The sequence below is a fragment of the Paroedura picta genome, chromosome 1, assembly GCF_049243985.1.
Source record: "Paroedura picta isolate Pp20150507F chromosome 1, Ppicta_v3.0, whole genome shotgun sequence".
In the NCBI taxonomy this organism is placed as follows: domain Eukaryota; kingdom Metazoa; phylum Chordata; class Lepidosauria; order Squamata; family Gekkonidae; genus Paroedura; species Paroedura picta.
This window is the reverse complement of record NC_135369.1, coordinates 18,148,444-18,165,768: the sequence shown is the minus strand read 5'-3', so window position 1 is coordinate 18,165,768 and position 17,325 is coordinate 18,148,444. Positions and strand designations below refer to the sequence as shown.

The window sequence follows — 17,325 nt, the reverse complement described above, 5'->3', positions numbered from 1 at the left end:
CTTCCACCAGGCATATGGTTGAGGCCAAGGATCACCATTACCATCAAACCGGGCCCACCAACCGGACCCTCATCACCCTCCATTCGATGACTGGTTAATAACTGTAAACATCTTTAATTTCCAGGCACATAGGGAAAACTGCAGTAATGATTACTAACAGCTTTTAATGTACTTTAAATTTTAAAATTAAAGTTTTTTAGCCCATTGTTGTGAGCCGTCCTGAGACGGCGTAGAGAGGGGCAGCCTATAAATCAAAATATAAATAAATAAAATAAATATAGCTGAATGGTTGCCAGTGACACATGCAGATCATACACAGGTGTACGACAGTGCATTAAGACAATCACGCAAGGCACTCCTGTGTCTATTTAATTACTAATTGTGAGAATTCAGGTGTGCCGCTTCCTAATCGAGGACTCACAAATACCATGTTCGGGCTGCAGTAACTTCACACATTATGAACCCAACAAGCCAGTGGTATATTTTCAGTTACACAAACAGGCTTTCTCTCACTAGCTCTTCGTCGATCTCCGGCTCTGAATACTGAGAGTTTCGCTCTCACAAAAGATTGCTGAGCATGTCCAAGGCTGTGCCTGTCCTTAAATCCCAGTCTGTGGAATTGCCCGACAAATCTCTTGGACCAGAAAAAGGGAAGTGCCAGGGAAGGCAGAGAGAGCAACACTCACATCCTCGGTCACAAACTCCTTGCTCAGCCCGAAATCCGTGAGCACCACATGCCCTTCGCAGTCCAACAAGATGTTTTCCAGCTTCACATCGCGGTAGATGATGCCAAGCTATGGGAGAGAAGCAAATCAAGATCTTACTGGGAAGCTTCATGCTTGTTAAACTTCCTAGCAATGCTAAGGGATTCTTTTTTTCACGCGACAACAGCAGCAAGATTGCTGCGATTGCTCAGCAAGACCGTTTATGCACTAGAGGTTTCATGCCAGGCTGCAGGCTGGAGTTTTAGTCATGGCAGGTTGCCCCACCACTTCCTGCACCCACACGGGGGACCATTTGGCCCATTGTGTCTCATCCACCCCCTATTTGTGCTCCTGCATGAGAGGTGGGGCAGTGAAGTTCTCAGTGCATAAACGGTCCAATGGAAGCATCCTGAATTACCCATGGTGACAGTCTGGCTTGATAAACTCGGAGAACTATGCAAAATGGCAAAGCTAACAAACTTAGTAAACTGGAGACCCCCAGATGAATTCCAAAGCTGTTGGCATTTTTATCTGGACTGTAGGAATAAGTAGGTTTGAAAACTATATTAGATTAGAGGAACAACTGAAGATGACAACTCATTGGTAACGCCTATTGTTATGTACTTATTATGTCTGTTATATGCTTAAATACTAATAAATGTATGCCATTGTTTTAATGGGGGTTTTTTAGGGAAACTGTTATGGTTTTAACTGTTAGCTGCCTCAAGGTGACCGAGTTGTGAGAGGCGGGATATAAATCCAATAAATAAAAAATATCTTTATTACAGAAAAAAAGATCTTACTGGGAAAAACTCGGAGAAGGAGAAGGAACAAATGGCGCCGAAGGAAAAGCTTTTTTAATAATCGAACATCGGCTACATGTTCTGTGAACAGCTTCATCAGGGGAAACTTACTTTCCAATTCTTTTTGGTTTTGTCCCCATGTGTACACTTAAATGCATAAAGGTTCTTTGGTTTTTAAAGATTTTCCTTTGACACCAGATGCTTCTTCATCGTCATTTTGCCTTGGTGTGGCTCCCATTTCTTTTCGTGAAAAACTTGGGGAAGCAACAGACCAGAAGTGCTGGCTTCCCTCCTTCTGGCTTTCCCCCTCAACATTTGGTTGTTGGGTTTTAGAGGTGGGGATACCTGCACTGCCCCCTCTCCCCGAAGGAAGAAACAAATAAGGAAACTCCTTTTGAGAAGCTAAATAACAAAGAAGAGCAAAAGTTGGGCATGGGTGAGGAAGACAGAGGAACAGTCTGAAAGCTACCCTACCTTTGATCTCATTGATTCTAGAATCAAGAATCATAGAGTTGGAAGGGTACATAGAGGCCATCTAGTCCAACCCCCTGCTCCAGGCAGGCTCGCCCGGAAAGCATCCAGGATAAGGATCTGTTCAGCCCCTGCTTGAAGACTGCCAGTGAGGGGGAGCTCACCACCTCCTGAGTCAGCCCATTCCACTGCTGATCTGCTCTGACTGTGAAATTTCCCCTCTTGATATCTAGCTGATATCATTCTACACAGAGTTTAAACCCATTACTGTAGGTCCTGTCCTCTGCCGCCAACAGGAACCTTTCCCTGCCCTCAAAGACCTTTCTTCTGCCCTTTGACCCCTGCTGTGTGGCATGGGATGCCGTTTCTCAGCCTCTGAGAGGAAGGCTCAAGGCAGTGCATGGTCCAAGCCCTTCTTCTGTTTCAGAAGCTAAGCTCTACATCAAAACAGGCTCCCAAATTAATTCCTAACTCATGTGAAGGTTACAAGACTGTAAAGAAATCCCAGCTGGATCAGGCCAAAGGCCATTTTGATACTGTTTCCAGCTAGGGCATGCCAGATATCTCTGGGTAGCCCACAAGCAGGGAATGAAAGCAAAGGCCATGCTCCTCTCCTGCTCCTATTATTCAGAGATATACTGCTTTTGAATACTGACGTTCTGTTTGGCCGTTGTAGCTATAAGCTGCTGGTAAGAACACAGGAAACGACACAAGAACATGAGAGAAGCCATGCTGGATCAGGTCAATGGCCTATCCTGTCCAATGTGTCACACAGTGGCCAAAGCCCAGGTGCTATCAGGACTCCACCAGCAGGGCCAGAAATTCAGAAGCCCTACCAATATAACACCCCAGCAATGGCCAGGGATAAGGAATTAAGACGGTTCTTCCCCTTCCCATTTCATCCCCATTCCCCATCCTTACCTTGTGCAAGTGTTCGAGTGCCAGAATGATCTCCCCGCTGTAGAAGCACACCTCTTCCTCACAGAAGTGGTCCCGCTGGTACAAATGGGTGAAAAGCTCCCCTCCACTCACATAGTCTATAAGAAGGGAGGTAAGGAATCGGTTCAGGAGCATCTGGTCCAGACACAGCTTCAAAACACCCTTTCTTACCAATTCCGCTTGGAAAGGGAAGGAAGGGAGGGGCCGGCACCAGTAGGCAGCAAGGTTAATACCAGAGGTCATATGACATTGGTGCAGGCTCGGCCCCCTCCCAGGCCTGGCACCTTTAGGGCCTCCGTTGCCCCATGTGAAGAGAACACGGAAATATCTGCATTCCCCGGTCTGCTGCAGGGGCCAATAGGGCCTGTCCAGCCGCAGGCCTGTGTGTATGTGGAAGAGCCGAGCCTTCCAGGCCCAGTTCTTCCCCCTCCTACGGCAGCCCGGAGGGGACAGAAAATACCCCACTCAGATCAGCAGCGTTTTACAGTGCCATGGGGCCAAATGGGGCATTAAAAAAAAATTGCACAAAGGGGACAACGAAATCCTATCTTCGTGCAAATAAAAAACAACCCCCACCAGCACCCCACCCGGCAGTGGAACTGTTCCACTCTGGCTGCCTCCGTGTGGAGACAGTAATCTGGGGTGGACCTGGTGCGCCACCCAAAAATATCCCCCATGGGGACGCAGGAAGCGGCAGAGCATGCTGCTTCATCACAGTGTACCGGCAGTAGCCCAGTATGGTCGCCTCCATGCAGAATCAATATCAGTGCTCACAAATTCTTATCCTGATTTACAACCAGCACCCTCCTCGAAGCAACAATAATATGGACGATGGGGCTCCCATATTTATTCTTGGTGTCCCTTTCCCTATTAAAATTGTGAGTGTTTGAGCATCCATAGAGCCTCTTGTGGTGCAGAGTGGTAAGGCAGCTGTCTGAAAGCTTTGCCCATGAGGCTGGGAGTTCGATTCCAGCAGCCGGCTCAAGGTTGACTCAGCCTTCCATCCTTCCGAGGTCGGTAAAATGAGTACCCAGCTCGCTGGGGGGTAAACGGTGATGACTGGGGAAGGCACTGGCAAACCACCCCGTATTGAGTCTGCCAAGAAAATGCTAGAGGGAGTCACCCCAAGGGTCAGACATGACCCGGTGCTTGCACAGGGGATACCTTTACCTTTACCTTACCTTGAGCATCCACAGTTCTAGGGAGCAAACACTGGAACTTCAACCATGTCCACCCCACGCACCCACCCCCCACAATAAAAAAGAGCAAGTGCTACAAACATGCAGTTTCTAGTCTTCATGACTGCACAATTCCCCGCCCCCCTAAAGAATAAGGGGCAACCAGGGGCAAGACAGGCCATGTAACTTCACAAGGAATTTCCCCTTCCTGGACGGCTGTCCATGCCCACTGGCTAGTAGAAGCATAAGAAGAAATAATCGGCAAGCTGTTGCTATTTTGTTTCCTCATTCTACCTGGTGCTCAACTGAAAGGGGGGAGGGAACATCAGCTACACCTTGATGTCACTTCCAGTAGGAACCCAGAAGTGGCGCTCTAGGAATCTTCCCAATCTCCATCAGGCAAAATCCTAGAGTGGTAGCAATGACACTTCCGGGTCCCGGTCGGAAATAATATTAACATCCTTTATTCCACGCCCCACTCCTAAAAGTCTCCTAGGGTTCAGGCACACACCTGGCAAAGCTACAACCCTGTGGGGCAGGATCTAAGGTGGCTTTTACTTCCCAATCCACGCTTAAGCTGCTTTCTGTCTGGAGAAAGATGAAAAACCAGAGCCGACTTAGGCACAGAACTTTTGGGGGTAGAGTCTGCACACCCCTCACTTTAGAATCTGACAAAGCTGGAAGAGACCACAAAGGCCATCCAGTCCAGCCCCCACTTTCTTAGGAACTTAAAAATCACATACCCCTGACAGGTGCTCCTCCAATCTCTTCCTAAAAACTTCCAATGAAGGAGACTCCACCACCCACCCCCTCAGAAAATGCTTCCTAATATTTAAGTGGAAACTCCTTTCCCGTAATTCAAACCCACTGCTCCTAGTCCTTGAATCTAAAGCTGCCGTAAAGAAGGTGGCTCCCTCTTCTGCATGTCTACCTCAGGTACGGTTCACCTCAGTAAGGTTCCCTGCATGACCTTACTACCTCATAAACTTCATTGTCCATGCACAACCATCACCCTTGTAGCAAAACAGAACTTTGGAAACCGCTTCCCTCCCCACACTCGATGTCCAATCCCGATCCCCTCACATCCTCATACCTAGGATAAGGTGGAGCTTGGAGTCAGTCTGGAAGGCATAGTGGAGAGTCACCAGGAAGGGCGACTGGCGCACATGTTCCAGCACTGCCCGTTCAGTGCGCGTGTGCTCCGTCGTCTTGGCCTTGGCCACTATGGCCGCCTTGCGAAGCACCTTCATTGCGTACAGTTTGCCGGCATCGTGGCCGCTGAGTTTGCGCACCAGGAACACCTTCCCATAGGCTGGAGAAACACAGCAGGCAGGTCACCACAGGGATCCCTCAAGTCCCTTTTCCTCCCATTTCAGTTTTCATCCTGTACTTCTCTGACACCCGTGCTCATAAGGGTGGCCTCCCCTCCCCACTTACAGCAGGTGATAAGACTCTGGATTAATATTTTTGGAAAAAAATTTAGAATCATAGCGTTGGAAGGGGCCCTACAGGCCACCTAGTCCAACCCCCTGCTCACTGCAGGATCAGCCTAACACATCCAGGATAAGTATATGTCCAGCCGCTGGGCAGCCCATTCCACTGCTGAACTGTTGTGCTTGTAGCCCTGCTGAGGACAGTTTGAGGACAGGATCCTAGCCAGCACTAAATTGATCCACTTTTGTGGATTTCCCCAACTAGTGTTTTAAAATGGAGGATGTTGCTACCAGTTTGCTGCTGGGACGCTGGATGCTGACGATGTCGTTTGAAAGGCCAAAACTATGGCGTCAGCAACAGGTAAGCCTTTCACTATATTTTCTGGGTGTGGAAAAGCCCCCTAGTTCTGCTTGTACCATGCTGGGGTCTTAATAAAGAACTCAAACCACGAAGGGTGTCCGTGTCCACCTCTGAGCCCACTGTTACAACATGAACTTCTCTGATTGAATTTTTTTTTACTGATATTTAGCCAGTACCATTCTACTGTTCTACAAACCCATTAGTGCAGGTTTTCTCCTCTGCTGCCAGCAGGAACCGCTCCCTGCTCTCCTGCAAGGGTCAACCTTTCAAAGACTTAAAAGAGAACCATCATGTCGTCCCTCAACCTCCTCTTCTCCAGGCTGACCATTTTGAAATCCCTTAGCCTTTCCTCATAGGGCTTGGTCCCCAGGTCTCTGTACCCTTCTCTGTACCCTCTCAATTTTGTCCACGTCCTTTTGGAAGTGAGGTCTCCAGAACTGCACCCAGGACTCCAGGTGGAGTCTGACCAATGCGGTATACAGCACTTTACACTCTGCCTTTCTACCCAAAGTATCCTAGGCAGGTAATGCATGCAATATGGGGAAAGGACCACAGTAATAGCATTAATCTGTGGCTCTTTATACACTTCCCCATTCCAATGCTCAGCCTAGTAACCTGTGAACACACATATGAGCAGCGTACAGCTGGTGTCTCCAAAATGGTGCCCATGAGCACAGTGTCCACCATTTTTACTGGCACCCACCAAGTGTTTTAGAACGTGCATGGAGCATGTGGGGTTTTGGCCAGCGAGGTTTCCATTTGATTAGCTGCGCAGATTCAAAAAAATATTGTGGCCACCACAGCCCAGGGATCTTCATTGTGTGACGGAGGTTAAGCTGCAGCAGCCATGTTATGGATAACCTCACCTCCATCATCCACTATTTTGTGGAAGCCGTTTCGTGGCTGTGCCAGAATTCCAAAAATGCCCATGGAGTCAAAAAGGCTGGGTACCCTGACGTAAAGTGTACACTTGGCTTTTCTTGAGACATGTATTGAGCCATTTTCATGTTACGTTCAATGCATGTCCAATACAGTGTGTGATTTAGACCCCACATTTATTTTAGGACTGGTCCCTGGTTTCATATTTTAAAAACAGATATACACGTGTATATGTGAGATATGTGAGATGCACTGGCGTTCACAGGAACATGTTAATATATCATCATAACGATGGCCATCAGGTAAGCATCTCAAGGGAATTTCATTGATACTAAGGTGCACCACTGAGAAGACAATGTTCCCTCGCCATAAACCCTCTGTAGCTTTGGAGACATCCAGAATTGGATCAGGTGAAATCTCACCTGATTTCCCTTGCTACCACAGCCCCTATACCAGAGGGTCTCCAGAGGTCCATGAACTACAACTGGAGAGCCAGTTTGGCCACCCCTACCCTATCCCATATGGATTTTGTTCATGCAGGTCCCATAATACCCAGCATAGCTTATGGGGTGATTAAAGGGATCCAACCCCTTCTTTCTCTTTCACCACCAGTAAAGAAGCTGGTTGGATTTAACCCCCACAATAGGGCCTCTGCTGATGATCTCTGTAATCCAGCAGACCTCATTAAGGATAAACATCACTGCCTCAGAATTTATCAAGTGTTCCAGAAATCTAATGCTTCAAAATTTCTGTTCCACAATAAAAAAAAAATCCACATCTGTGCAAGATTTCACTTTAGGTTGGATCTGGCAGAAAAGTTCTGGTGATGGAAGGGGGGAATTTTCACAGATTCCCCTTCTCACTGCAGACCTCTCCCCCTCCCATCATGTTGTTCCGGGGGGGGGGTAATTCCCCTGTTCCCCAGGAGCAGCATTTCAAAGGCATTTTGGGTTGAAATGCTACTCTACTAATGGAAATCCTTTCCATCATCAGAGATTTTCTGCAGGATCCAAACCATTAACAAATTGGTAGCGTGTCAAAAGTAATGTGTCTAACAATAATCCATTTGTTCAGAGACGCATATGCCTTGCAAGGGTTCATTATGCCTTGCAAGGGTACATTTCAGGACTATGTTGGAAAACATCCATTCCTATCTATGGTTTAAAACTATCCACGGTTTTATGACTTCTTAAATTCGTAGGATCTATTTCTGCATCTCTGTCAAGGAAATATACAGGTTACTTAACATGATAATGACAATACTGTTCATGATAGTGGTATTTTAGAAACTCATCATGTTCTATATGCTGGGAAAAAATGATGCAAGGTATCATTTTTGTGCTTTTGCAAATACATAAAGAAAAAATAAGAAACCAGCAGCTATTTTTGCCACGTGGATTTATGCTCTGCTTTGCTTTCTCTCCATTGTTTTCTCGCATATTCTGTTCCTGACATGTTGTGAAAAACTAAATATAAAAGTTTTAAATAAAAGATGAAAAGAAACTGGAAGATACACGTCTTCCTCTCCCTCTCACCTCCGGTACCCAGGACCTTGAGTAGTTCAAAGTTTTCCATGCCAACTTTCTCCTCATGGCCCGTCAAGTTTGCTGCCAGGGAACAAGATAAGAAATATGCAAGTTAGGATGTAGGTGGGAACACCATGATCAGGGGAGGGGTGAAGATGAGGTTTGGATCCTCTGCTGACAGAAGAAGAGCTGTTTTTTGTACTCTGCTCTTTACTTTCTGAAAGAATCTCAAAGCGGCTTACAATCGCTTACCCTTCCTCCCCCCACAACAGATAACCTGTGAGGTAGGTGGGGCTGAGAGAGCTCTGAGAGAACTGTGACAGGTGCAAAATCACCCAGCCAGATGCATGTGGAGGAGTGGGGAATCAAACTCAGTTCTCCAGATTAGAGGCTGCCACTATGGAGGTTGTTCACCCCTAAGCCCACCCATGGCAGCCCAAATCATTACCTGAAGCTGCTCCTGAGGGATTGGGAACCCCCAAGAACAGAGCAAAGAGAATCAGGATTTTGCAGCGGGACAGGTATATAAACAAAAATTGTCCCCTTTCCTATTAGCAGAATTTTTCCACACAGGACCCAACCCCCTTGAGAGATATTCCAGGCCTCTTCCTCAAATTATTGGCCTTCACTTTTTTAAAAAAAGAAATATAACGGCAAGTTCCCTAATCCAGGCAACGTTCATCAGGACAGTCACTTAAACCCAATTTGGCATCCAAGTCACGACTCATTCAAGCTTCTGATGGGATTTCTTTATAGCTACATTTCGCTGGGCTAAGGCCTGCATTTTTACCTCTGGGTTGGGAAATTCTTGGCAATTTAGCCAAGGTTAACCCAGGAGAGGGGAGGATATGGTGGAGGAGAGGAACATCAGTGGAATATAATGCCATCGGTGACCAAACGGTGGCTCTCCAGGTATCCATGGACTACAATTCCCATGAGCCCCTGCCAGCACTGGCAGGGTCTCATGGGAATTGTAGTCCATGGATACCTGGAGTCCATTGGCCACCCCTGCTAGAGACTACACTCCAAAGCAGCTGTATTCGCCAGAGGAATTTATCTCTGAAGTTTGGAGATGAGTTGTAATTCTGGCCACTCTCCCGCCTGGAAGCTGCCCCCCTCAGGGAGATGATTAGCACCATTCCAGAACCACTGTGGTGACTGATATTCAGATGCATTGTTCCACACTGTTTGTTTCACTGTTTCACACTACCTGATTGAATGAAAGAACCTTAATTTGAGGACTTTTATTTGTGATTTCGATACTTTTTGCTCTTTTTTCGTTCACGCAAGAGAGCCACTCCTTCCGAGCGCTTCGCCTAAGGCCCAACTATCAACTCTCGGTCCACAACCCTGAGGGGAAGGAGGAACGGTCTGCAGAGTCAACAGTGACCCACTTTTCCTTGCTTTTCCTGGTGCCACGTTCCTTTTGCTCATGGACACCTCCTGTCCCCACCCTCTTCCCTGGGGGGTTCTTGGGAGCAAAGGGGAGGAGGCCCCATTTCCGGTACATGAGTCACCACTTGGCCAATGCCGAGAGACGAACGGGCCAGCACCTGCCTTCCAAGATACCTGACGCGACGAAACCCACCGTATTACCTCAGCCATTTGGAACCAGGCTCGGAAACACGAGTGTAGTGTCTTTTCACTTACCATATTTTGGATATCATAGTTATTGACTTGTTTATACAGCTCCAGTAGGCTAGCCACTTTTAGAAACATTTTCTGGGATCTTATGCTTCACAGATTAAAAAAAAAAATAACCAATGATGAAGCATTAAAAATATTTTGTATCTATTTGTTTACTTCGCTGAGGGACTACCTTTCTCACACAGGGCAGATTACACAATTTCAAACGGTGCAGTAAGGCCAGTGTGGTACAATTTAAAACAATGCAAATGAGGACAATATAACGCATACAATGAACAATGCCGTGGAACACAAGGTTAAGAACATTGAACTACTAACGTTACAGGCTATACAATGGATACCCCACTCGTGCCCATTAGAAAGCCTGTGAGGGGTAGCAGTTACTGTTGGATTAAATTCTGGCAGACCCAGGTTCGAATCCCCACAGGGGTGACAGCAGATTGCTGGCTGAACTGTGGCCCAGTCAGACACTCTCAGCCTAATCTCTCTTACAGTAGTGTTGGGAGAATAAAATGGAGGAAGGGAGACAGATGGTATTAATGGTTTCGGGTTCCCATTAGGGGAGGGCTAAGGCAGGGTATAAATGAAATAACCTGTAATAGTTCCAACCCTTCATGCAGAAAAGGAAGGTCAACAAAATAACCCAGGTAAATTGAACACACGACAAGGTAAAGATGCTCCACAAATATCTTAATTTCAAACAGGCATGAATGCCCCCCACCCCATTTATATTTAATGTCAAGATGTAACGAAGAGCAAATGCTAACAAAAAAGCGACTAAGCATGTGCAGAGTGTACTGGGCCTCAGCGATGACACCCTCTCACCCACACGAAAATTGAAACTAGCATTTCTGGGAAAGGTAGCCTTCCTGTGATAGGCAGCCTTCCTGTTACTTTTCAAACACTTTTCTGAAGAAGAACAAGGTGCTATGGAAACTTAAGGACCGATTTGCTAGATCCAACCAAGGGTCCATCCAGCTCAGAATTGTGCTTCCATCAGCACCAAGTCAAAGCCTTCTGGAACATGAAAATCACAGTGTAAACAACCTGGTGAACAAAGGCATATTGCATCTGAACATGGAGGTCCCCCTGTGCCCAAACTGAGGCATGTGCAATTCTTTGAGGGCCTTGTTGCATATACGACCCTCCTCAGGATGTTCAAAAGCACTGAAAAGAGGAATCAGGGTGGGGGCATTTCAGCTTTCATGCACAGCAAAAGGGTGCACGATTGGGCAATTCCTAACCCTGGCTCAAATGGAGAGTTCTGCTCCTGTCAGAATACATGCAAAGTATCTCCATACTCTAGTATTTTTCCTCCTTCCAAAAAAGGCAAGTGGACAGAGAGCGGCAAGTTTGTGTTAAGCTTCTGCCTGGGAGAGAGGGAGAGCCAGTAAGGAGCCTTGGCAGGATTGATCACTGATCAGGGCCTCAGTCTCCCATCTGTAATACAAAGAGTACTAAAGATCTAGTTTGAAAAGCTGTTTATAGTAACTAGCCTATTAAACGAACGCCCTGACCCGGATCAGGGATAGCTTGATCTCACCAGATCATGGAAGCTCAGGAGATTTGTCCCTGATTGGCATTTGGGTGGGCGATCACCATGCAAATCCAGGGTCGCTAAACAGAAACAAACAAGGGCCACCCACCCCTGAACCTATGGGGTCGCCGTAAGTCAGATGCGACTTGACAGCAAAGAGAAAAAAGAACTACGGTTTTAGAGACCTGGGTTTCTATCCCGCTCACAACTACACGGATTCCAGCCACGTCCCCACCACCAGACTTGCATTAGGAGTACTGTGCTGGGATCTCTGGTGTGACCTCTGCCCTCCTGTGACATTGTCCTCACCTAAAATACTCCCCTTGGAGTGTACTAATGGGGCATGCTTTGATTTCTCCACAAGGGCAAACAGTGCCACCCCCCATCCCCGAGGCTGTTTCAGGCGAGAAAATAATGTAGAAGAAGAAGAGTTGGTTTTTATATGCCGCTTTTCCCTACCCAAAGGAGGCTCAAAGCGGCTTACAGTAGGGGGAAGACATGAGCCATGCTTTCTCAACCAGGGTTTTGTGAAACCCTGGGGAGTCTTGACAGCCATGGAAGAGTTTCTCGAATGGGTGAACGTGAATTTTTTGATATATTTTTTAAATGTGTTAAGACAGTTATCCGGTGATATGAGCACATATTGTCCTACCGACCCAATGATGGGCCTGTAGGGGGTGGGATGGGGAGGGGCTTGCTTCCCAACCATATTCTGCATGATTGCACCACTTTCTTAAAGCCTGAAGAATGTTTCAGGGGGTTCTCAATCGTAAAAGAAGATGAGAAAAGCTGGCATAAGCTCTCTGCACATAGAGAGGCCCTGGACCAAAATCCGACCTGCCCATGCACGGAAAGAATTTCCCAGCACAGAACTTTCCAGGTAGCTCCTGATCGCATGGACCCAGGAGAAAATAGTTAGGCCTCAGCCACGATGCAGTAACCTGGGTCCAGTCATTTTCTTCTCCTAACCTACCTCACAGGGTTGTTGTGAGGTCAAAACAGAGCAGGGGAGATGTCCTTAGCATCTCCTTGGAAGAAAATGCAGGACAAAAATGAACCCAACAGTTTTGCGGCCACGTTGCAGAAGACTGGATCTTGTGAATGCAACAGCTTAGTCCCAGAAAGGGATTTCTAATGAAATAATATTTTCTCTCAAACATGCAGAGCGTGGCCCTGCATCCTGCATTTTTTAAACACGTGCAAAGTCGTCTTGCATGCACTGGCACAAGCATGCATATCTAAGGTGCTCCTGGACTCAAATCTAACACAGATTCTGGAACGAAAGGCCAAAGTTTTTTGGGACATCTATGGTAACTGTAATGCACCGTAAAGCTACAGTAATAACAATCTCCTGCTTCTAATGGAGGAGTAATGAAGCCACGATCTCCTGACAGCCTACAGGCATGCCCTGAGCCCACTCCTAGGGGGCCGCCCCGGAGCCTCATACCCCAAGCAGCCCCTCATTAGGAAGTCGTGTTCACACGTACACCATCCTCACCACCCACCTGCCAACGCCTCCAAGCTCCCTCGCCGCCCCCACCTGCCAATCGAGGCGGGGGAGGGCTAGTGATTCAGCAGCACCCACCCCCACTCCAGCTGGGGGAGGAGGAGGAGGGGGAGGAGGAGGAGGGGCTTGCATGAATGGGGGGCTCCCGCACGTCGGGAAAAGAACAGCCTGGCAGGCTCGGCCCATCCCATCCCATCCGCGGCGGCCGAGCAGGGCAGAGCAGGTCTCCGCGAGCTCTCCTGCCTGCCCCAACTGCCCAGTCCCAGGCGAGGCGAACGATTGCCCAATGGCACCCTCCCTGCGGAACCAGCTTCCAGCTCGGGGCGCAACAACGCGGGATATCCGCTCTCGCAAGGCTGACTGCCGGGTCGGCGCCGGAGGAAGCCGGGCGCGTCTTGCCCTGCGCCCCGCGATCCTCGCGCCCCCCACCCCAGATCTAGGGGACGGGACACGAGCTCTGCTCCCTCCCCCCCACCCCCCTCCGCTTTAGGGGGAAGAAAAGCTCGTGCATCTCCGAATCCGGTTTAGGACCCCAGATCTAGCCCCCATCCCACCCCACCCCGCAAACACGCACCCACCCCAACAGGCACCAGTCTGGATCCCAGCCAGCTCGGGCGCTCGAGTCTTTTTTGACACCCCCCCCCCCACACACACACACACACACACACTGCTCCCAAGTCCCGAATCCCGCGCACTCCCGATCTTGTTTACACGGCGCGATCGGAACTCCCCGGCGCCCCAAAGGAGCGAGCCATTCGCCCTCGCCCCCGAAAAAGTCGCGCCAGGAGCCCCGCCGAGCCCGCCTGCCCTCTCCGTGCGCCTCCAGAACCCGGGTCAGGACCCGAAACGGCGAGGCTCCCGGCCGGCACCGCGGGGCGCCCCGGGGGTCATCTCGCCCTGTCCCGACGCTCGGGCGCCCCCACCCCACCCCCAGCAGACCCAGCCCCTGCCCCTGCCCCGCGGCCGCCCCGGAGGAAGGCGCCCCCGGGGGTCTCCAAACCCCCCCCGCGCAAGCGCCCAAGGGGATCCCCCCACCCCCACCCCGAAGCGCCTGGGTACCGTCGGTGAGGGGCAGCTCCACGGTCTCCTCCTCGGCGCCGCCGTCCCCCATGGCCAGGCCGGCTTGCCTGCCTTGCCCTCGCTCAGCTGCTCGCCTGCCGCCGCTTCGGTTACATGGTGCGGGCCCTGCGCTTCCTGGTGCAGCCAGCAGCCCGCCGCCGCCGCCGCCGCCGCCGCTGCTGCCGCCTCCAGGCCTGACTCAAGTGGCAGGAATGTGACAGCAAGAAAGAGGAGGGGAAGGCGCAGGGAAGCGGGGGACCCGCCCCGGGGAGGGACGCAGGACCCCCGCCGCCGCCGCCGCCCCCCGCCCCCCGCCCCCCGGCGCCCCCCGGACGCTCCTGCCCAGCGAATGCGGGCAACGTGCTTGGGAGGGAGGGAGGGAGGGAGGGAGGGGGGGGGGCAGCGCCGCACGCCTCGCCGAAGCCCAGTGCCTGCCCCGTCCCGGTGAGGGCTGCGGGAGGGCACTTCCCTCGCACGGGAGGGTCGGGACCCCAGGTGTGGCCCGGGTCCCAAGGTGTTGCCGCCATTATTTTTTTTTGTATGCCTTCTTTTATTTATTTAAGACATTTGGAGACGTGAAGGCCCTTGTGGATGCATTCTTTAATTTGGCATTGATTAATTAATCAGTTGGTCAATTCATTATGCCCTCCTTAGCCCCCCTCACTCTGTGAAGACTAATAGGCTGGTGATCCCTGGTTTTGCCATCTAGCACACACATCTGCACAATGCTCCCCCCTCGCAATGGTTTAGGGCCATAACCTCTCTCCCCTTTTCGCTCTTTAAGGACACTTGGAGTGACACCCTTTTCCACGGTTGGGGGGGTCTGGCGACTCCTGATGCAATTGTAGTCTGCTCGGGGGCCATGGATCTTTGATCTGGCTCTGGTGCTATGGCCCCACAAATTGTTAAACCACTCCTGATCTCCGGCCTGCATGAAGTTTGCCTGGCCTTGACCTGGCCTTTTCAGTCCTGGCCCCTGGCCTTTTCAGTCCTGGCCCCTACGTGGTGGAATGAGCTCCTGGAAAAGCTAAAGGTAACTAAAGGTAACGGAGCTTGCACAGTTCTGTAGGGCCTGCAAGATGGAGCTCTCCCGCCAGGTGTTTGGTTGAGGCCGGGGCAAGGCTGGTCTCGGCCCCCTCCTCCAAGTACCAACCCGGGGACATACGGCAGATGAGGGGGATTATGTGTTGGTGGGTTTTTAGGGGGGTTATGTTTTACCAGTATTGACGAATACATTTATATCTTCTTGTTAGCTGCCTCATGATGGCTGGTCCAGGAGCGGCAGTCTACAAATCTAATAAATAAATAAATAATACATATTATTTAGGCTTAGATGTTTATTCTGCCCTCACCCTTAATGTGTTGAGCCAACTGGGTAAGGCGAGATATAAAAATAAAGTTATTATATTATTGTCAATATATCTCCCAGTTTATGTGGAGGTTATCCCCAAGCATGAGGACTTACATTTTGGCCAGATTCTGCCACCGCAGGCAAACTGTTTGTCCAGCATATAGAATCATAGAATTGGAAGGGACCTCCAGGGTCATCTAGTCCAGGGGTAGTCAACCTGTGGTCCTCCAGATGTCCATGGACTACAATTTCCATGAGCCCCTGCCAGCGTTTGCCATTGCCTGTCTGCCATTGCCTGTCTGGTGTGGCAATCCCGGGCTGAGACCTCCCAGCCAAAAATCAAACACATTGAGCTGCCTTATACTGTCTTATACTGAATCAGACCCTTGATCCATCAAGTTCACTCCTACTCAGGTGGTCAGCAGCTCTCCAGCATCTCAAGGCAGAGGTCTCTTGTGTCGCCTCCAACCTGGTCCTTTTAGCTGGAGAGGCAGGCATACCTGAGGGACTGCCTCATTGCCTGTGTCCCCCAAAGGGCACTCTGCTCTGCAGATTCCAACCAGTTGGTGGCTCCTGGCCTCAAGGAAGTATGTTTGGCCTCAACCAGGGCCATGACGTTTTCAGTCCTGGCCCCTACTGGGTCAAATGAGCTCCTGGAGGAGATCTGGGCCTGCAAGAGGGCACTGTGCTCTGCGGGTATGAATCTGCTGGTGACATTATTCTGGCCCTGGCCCCAACCTGGTGGAATGAGCTCCTGGAAGAGCTGAGGGCCCTGCTGGAGTTACCAGCTTTCCGCAGGGCCTGTAAGACGGAGCTCCTCCGCCAGGCGTATGGTTGAGGCTGTGGTCCCGGAGTTACCACTGGGATCCCCTAGAACCAATGAGATCAGGACACCCCTAATGAAAGAGCTCCAGACTGCACGCTGGACAGGAGAGGAGATGGGGGGTTAATTTTAATGAATTGCCATCTTTTATGTCTGGGGATTTTAAGGGTTGTCATTTTGTTCTTTTATTGTAAACCGCTGTGAGTCTTTGAGAGTGGTGATATATAAGTTAAAATATATAAATAAATAAATAAGATGGAGCTCTTCCACCAAGCTTTGGGTTGGGGACCAATGACTTAATGACATCTGTGGCCCTCCCCTGCAACCCCCCCCCAACACACACGCACATTGAGTGTCTGGAGACATTGGTCTGGAGACTTACGGGCAGTGAATATCTGGAGGCTGCTATTGCTCGATGCTGCTAATTTATTACTTGTTTTATTGGTTTTATACTGTTGCTGTTTATACAGTTCTCATTTATTATTAACGTAACCCACTTTGTTCACGGCGTTGAGTCATATTGGGAGTGAGATATATTCATTTTTATTATTATTAGTAGTAATATTATTTAATTATTATTAATAATAATAATGCTTGAACCTTAACCCTTCCACATACAAAGGGCAGTGGCTCAGTCACCTGTTCCAGTTCACATCCCAGACTTTAATTCCACAAGTGTTGGCTCCAATGCCTCCTTTTTTGGAACAATGTTTTAGTGCTTCCTTTTGAAATCCGTAATGGTGATCATTTAACCAATCAGCGTGGGACAGTGTGGTGCAGGGCCAGCGTGGTGTAGTGGCTAAGAGTGGTGGCCTCTAACCTGGAGAACCAAGTTTTGAACCAAGGGACCAAACCCTATGAAGAGAGGTTGAGGGACTTGGGAATGTTCAGCCTGGAGAAAAGGAGGTCGAGAGGGGACATGATAGCCCTCTTTAAGTATTTGAAAGGTTGTCACTTGGAGGAGGGCAGGATGCTGTTTCTGTTGGCTGCAGAGGAGAGGACACGCATTAATGGGTTTAAACTACAAGTACAACGATATAGGCTAGATATCAGGAAAAAATTTTCACAGTCAGAGTAGTTCAGCAGTGGAATAGGCTGCCTAAGGAG

The 17,325-nt window shown here is 49.4% G+C and overlaps 1 protein-coding gene across 1 annotated transcript in view; it reads right to left on the bottom strand.

The window, feature by feature from the left end:
• RPS6KA4 (ribosomal protein S6 kinase A4) overlaps window positions 1–14,255 on the bottom strand; it is a 58,085-nt gene extending 43,830 nt beyond the window's left edge. The window contains 5 exon segments of the mRNA XM_077324291.1: window positions 687–794; window positions 2,900–3,015; window positions 5,189–5,407; window positions 8,304–8,375; window positions 14,045–14,255. Coding sequence (XP_077180406.1) covers window positions 687–794; window positions 2,900–3,015; window positions 5,189–5,407; window positions 8,304–8,375; window positions 14,045–14,096 — 567 coding nt within the window. The 5' untranslated portion in view covers window positions 14,097–14,255.
• Between the last annotated feature and the right edge of the window lie 3,070 nt (window positions 14,256–17,325).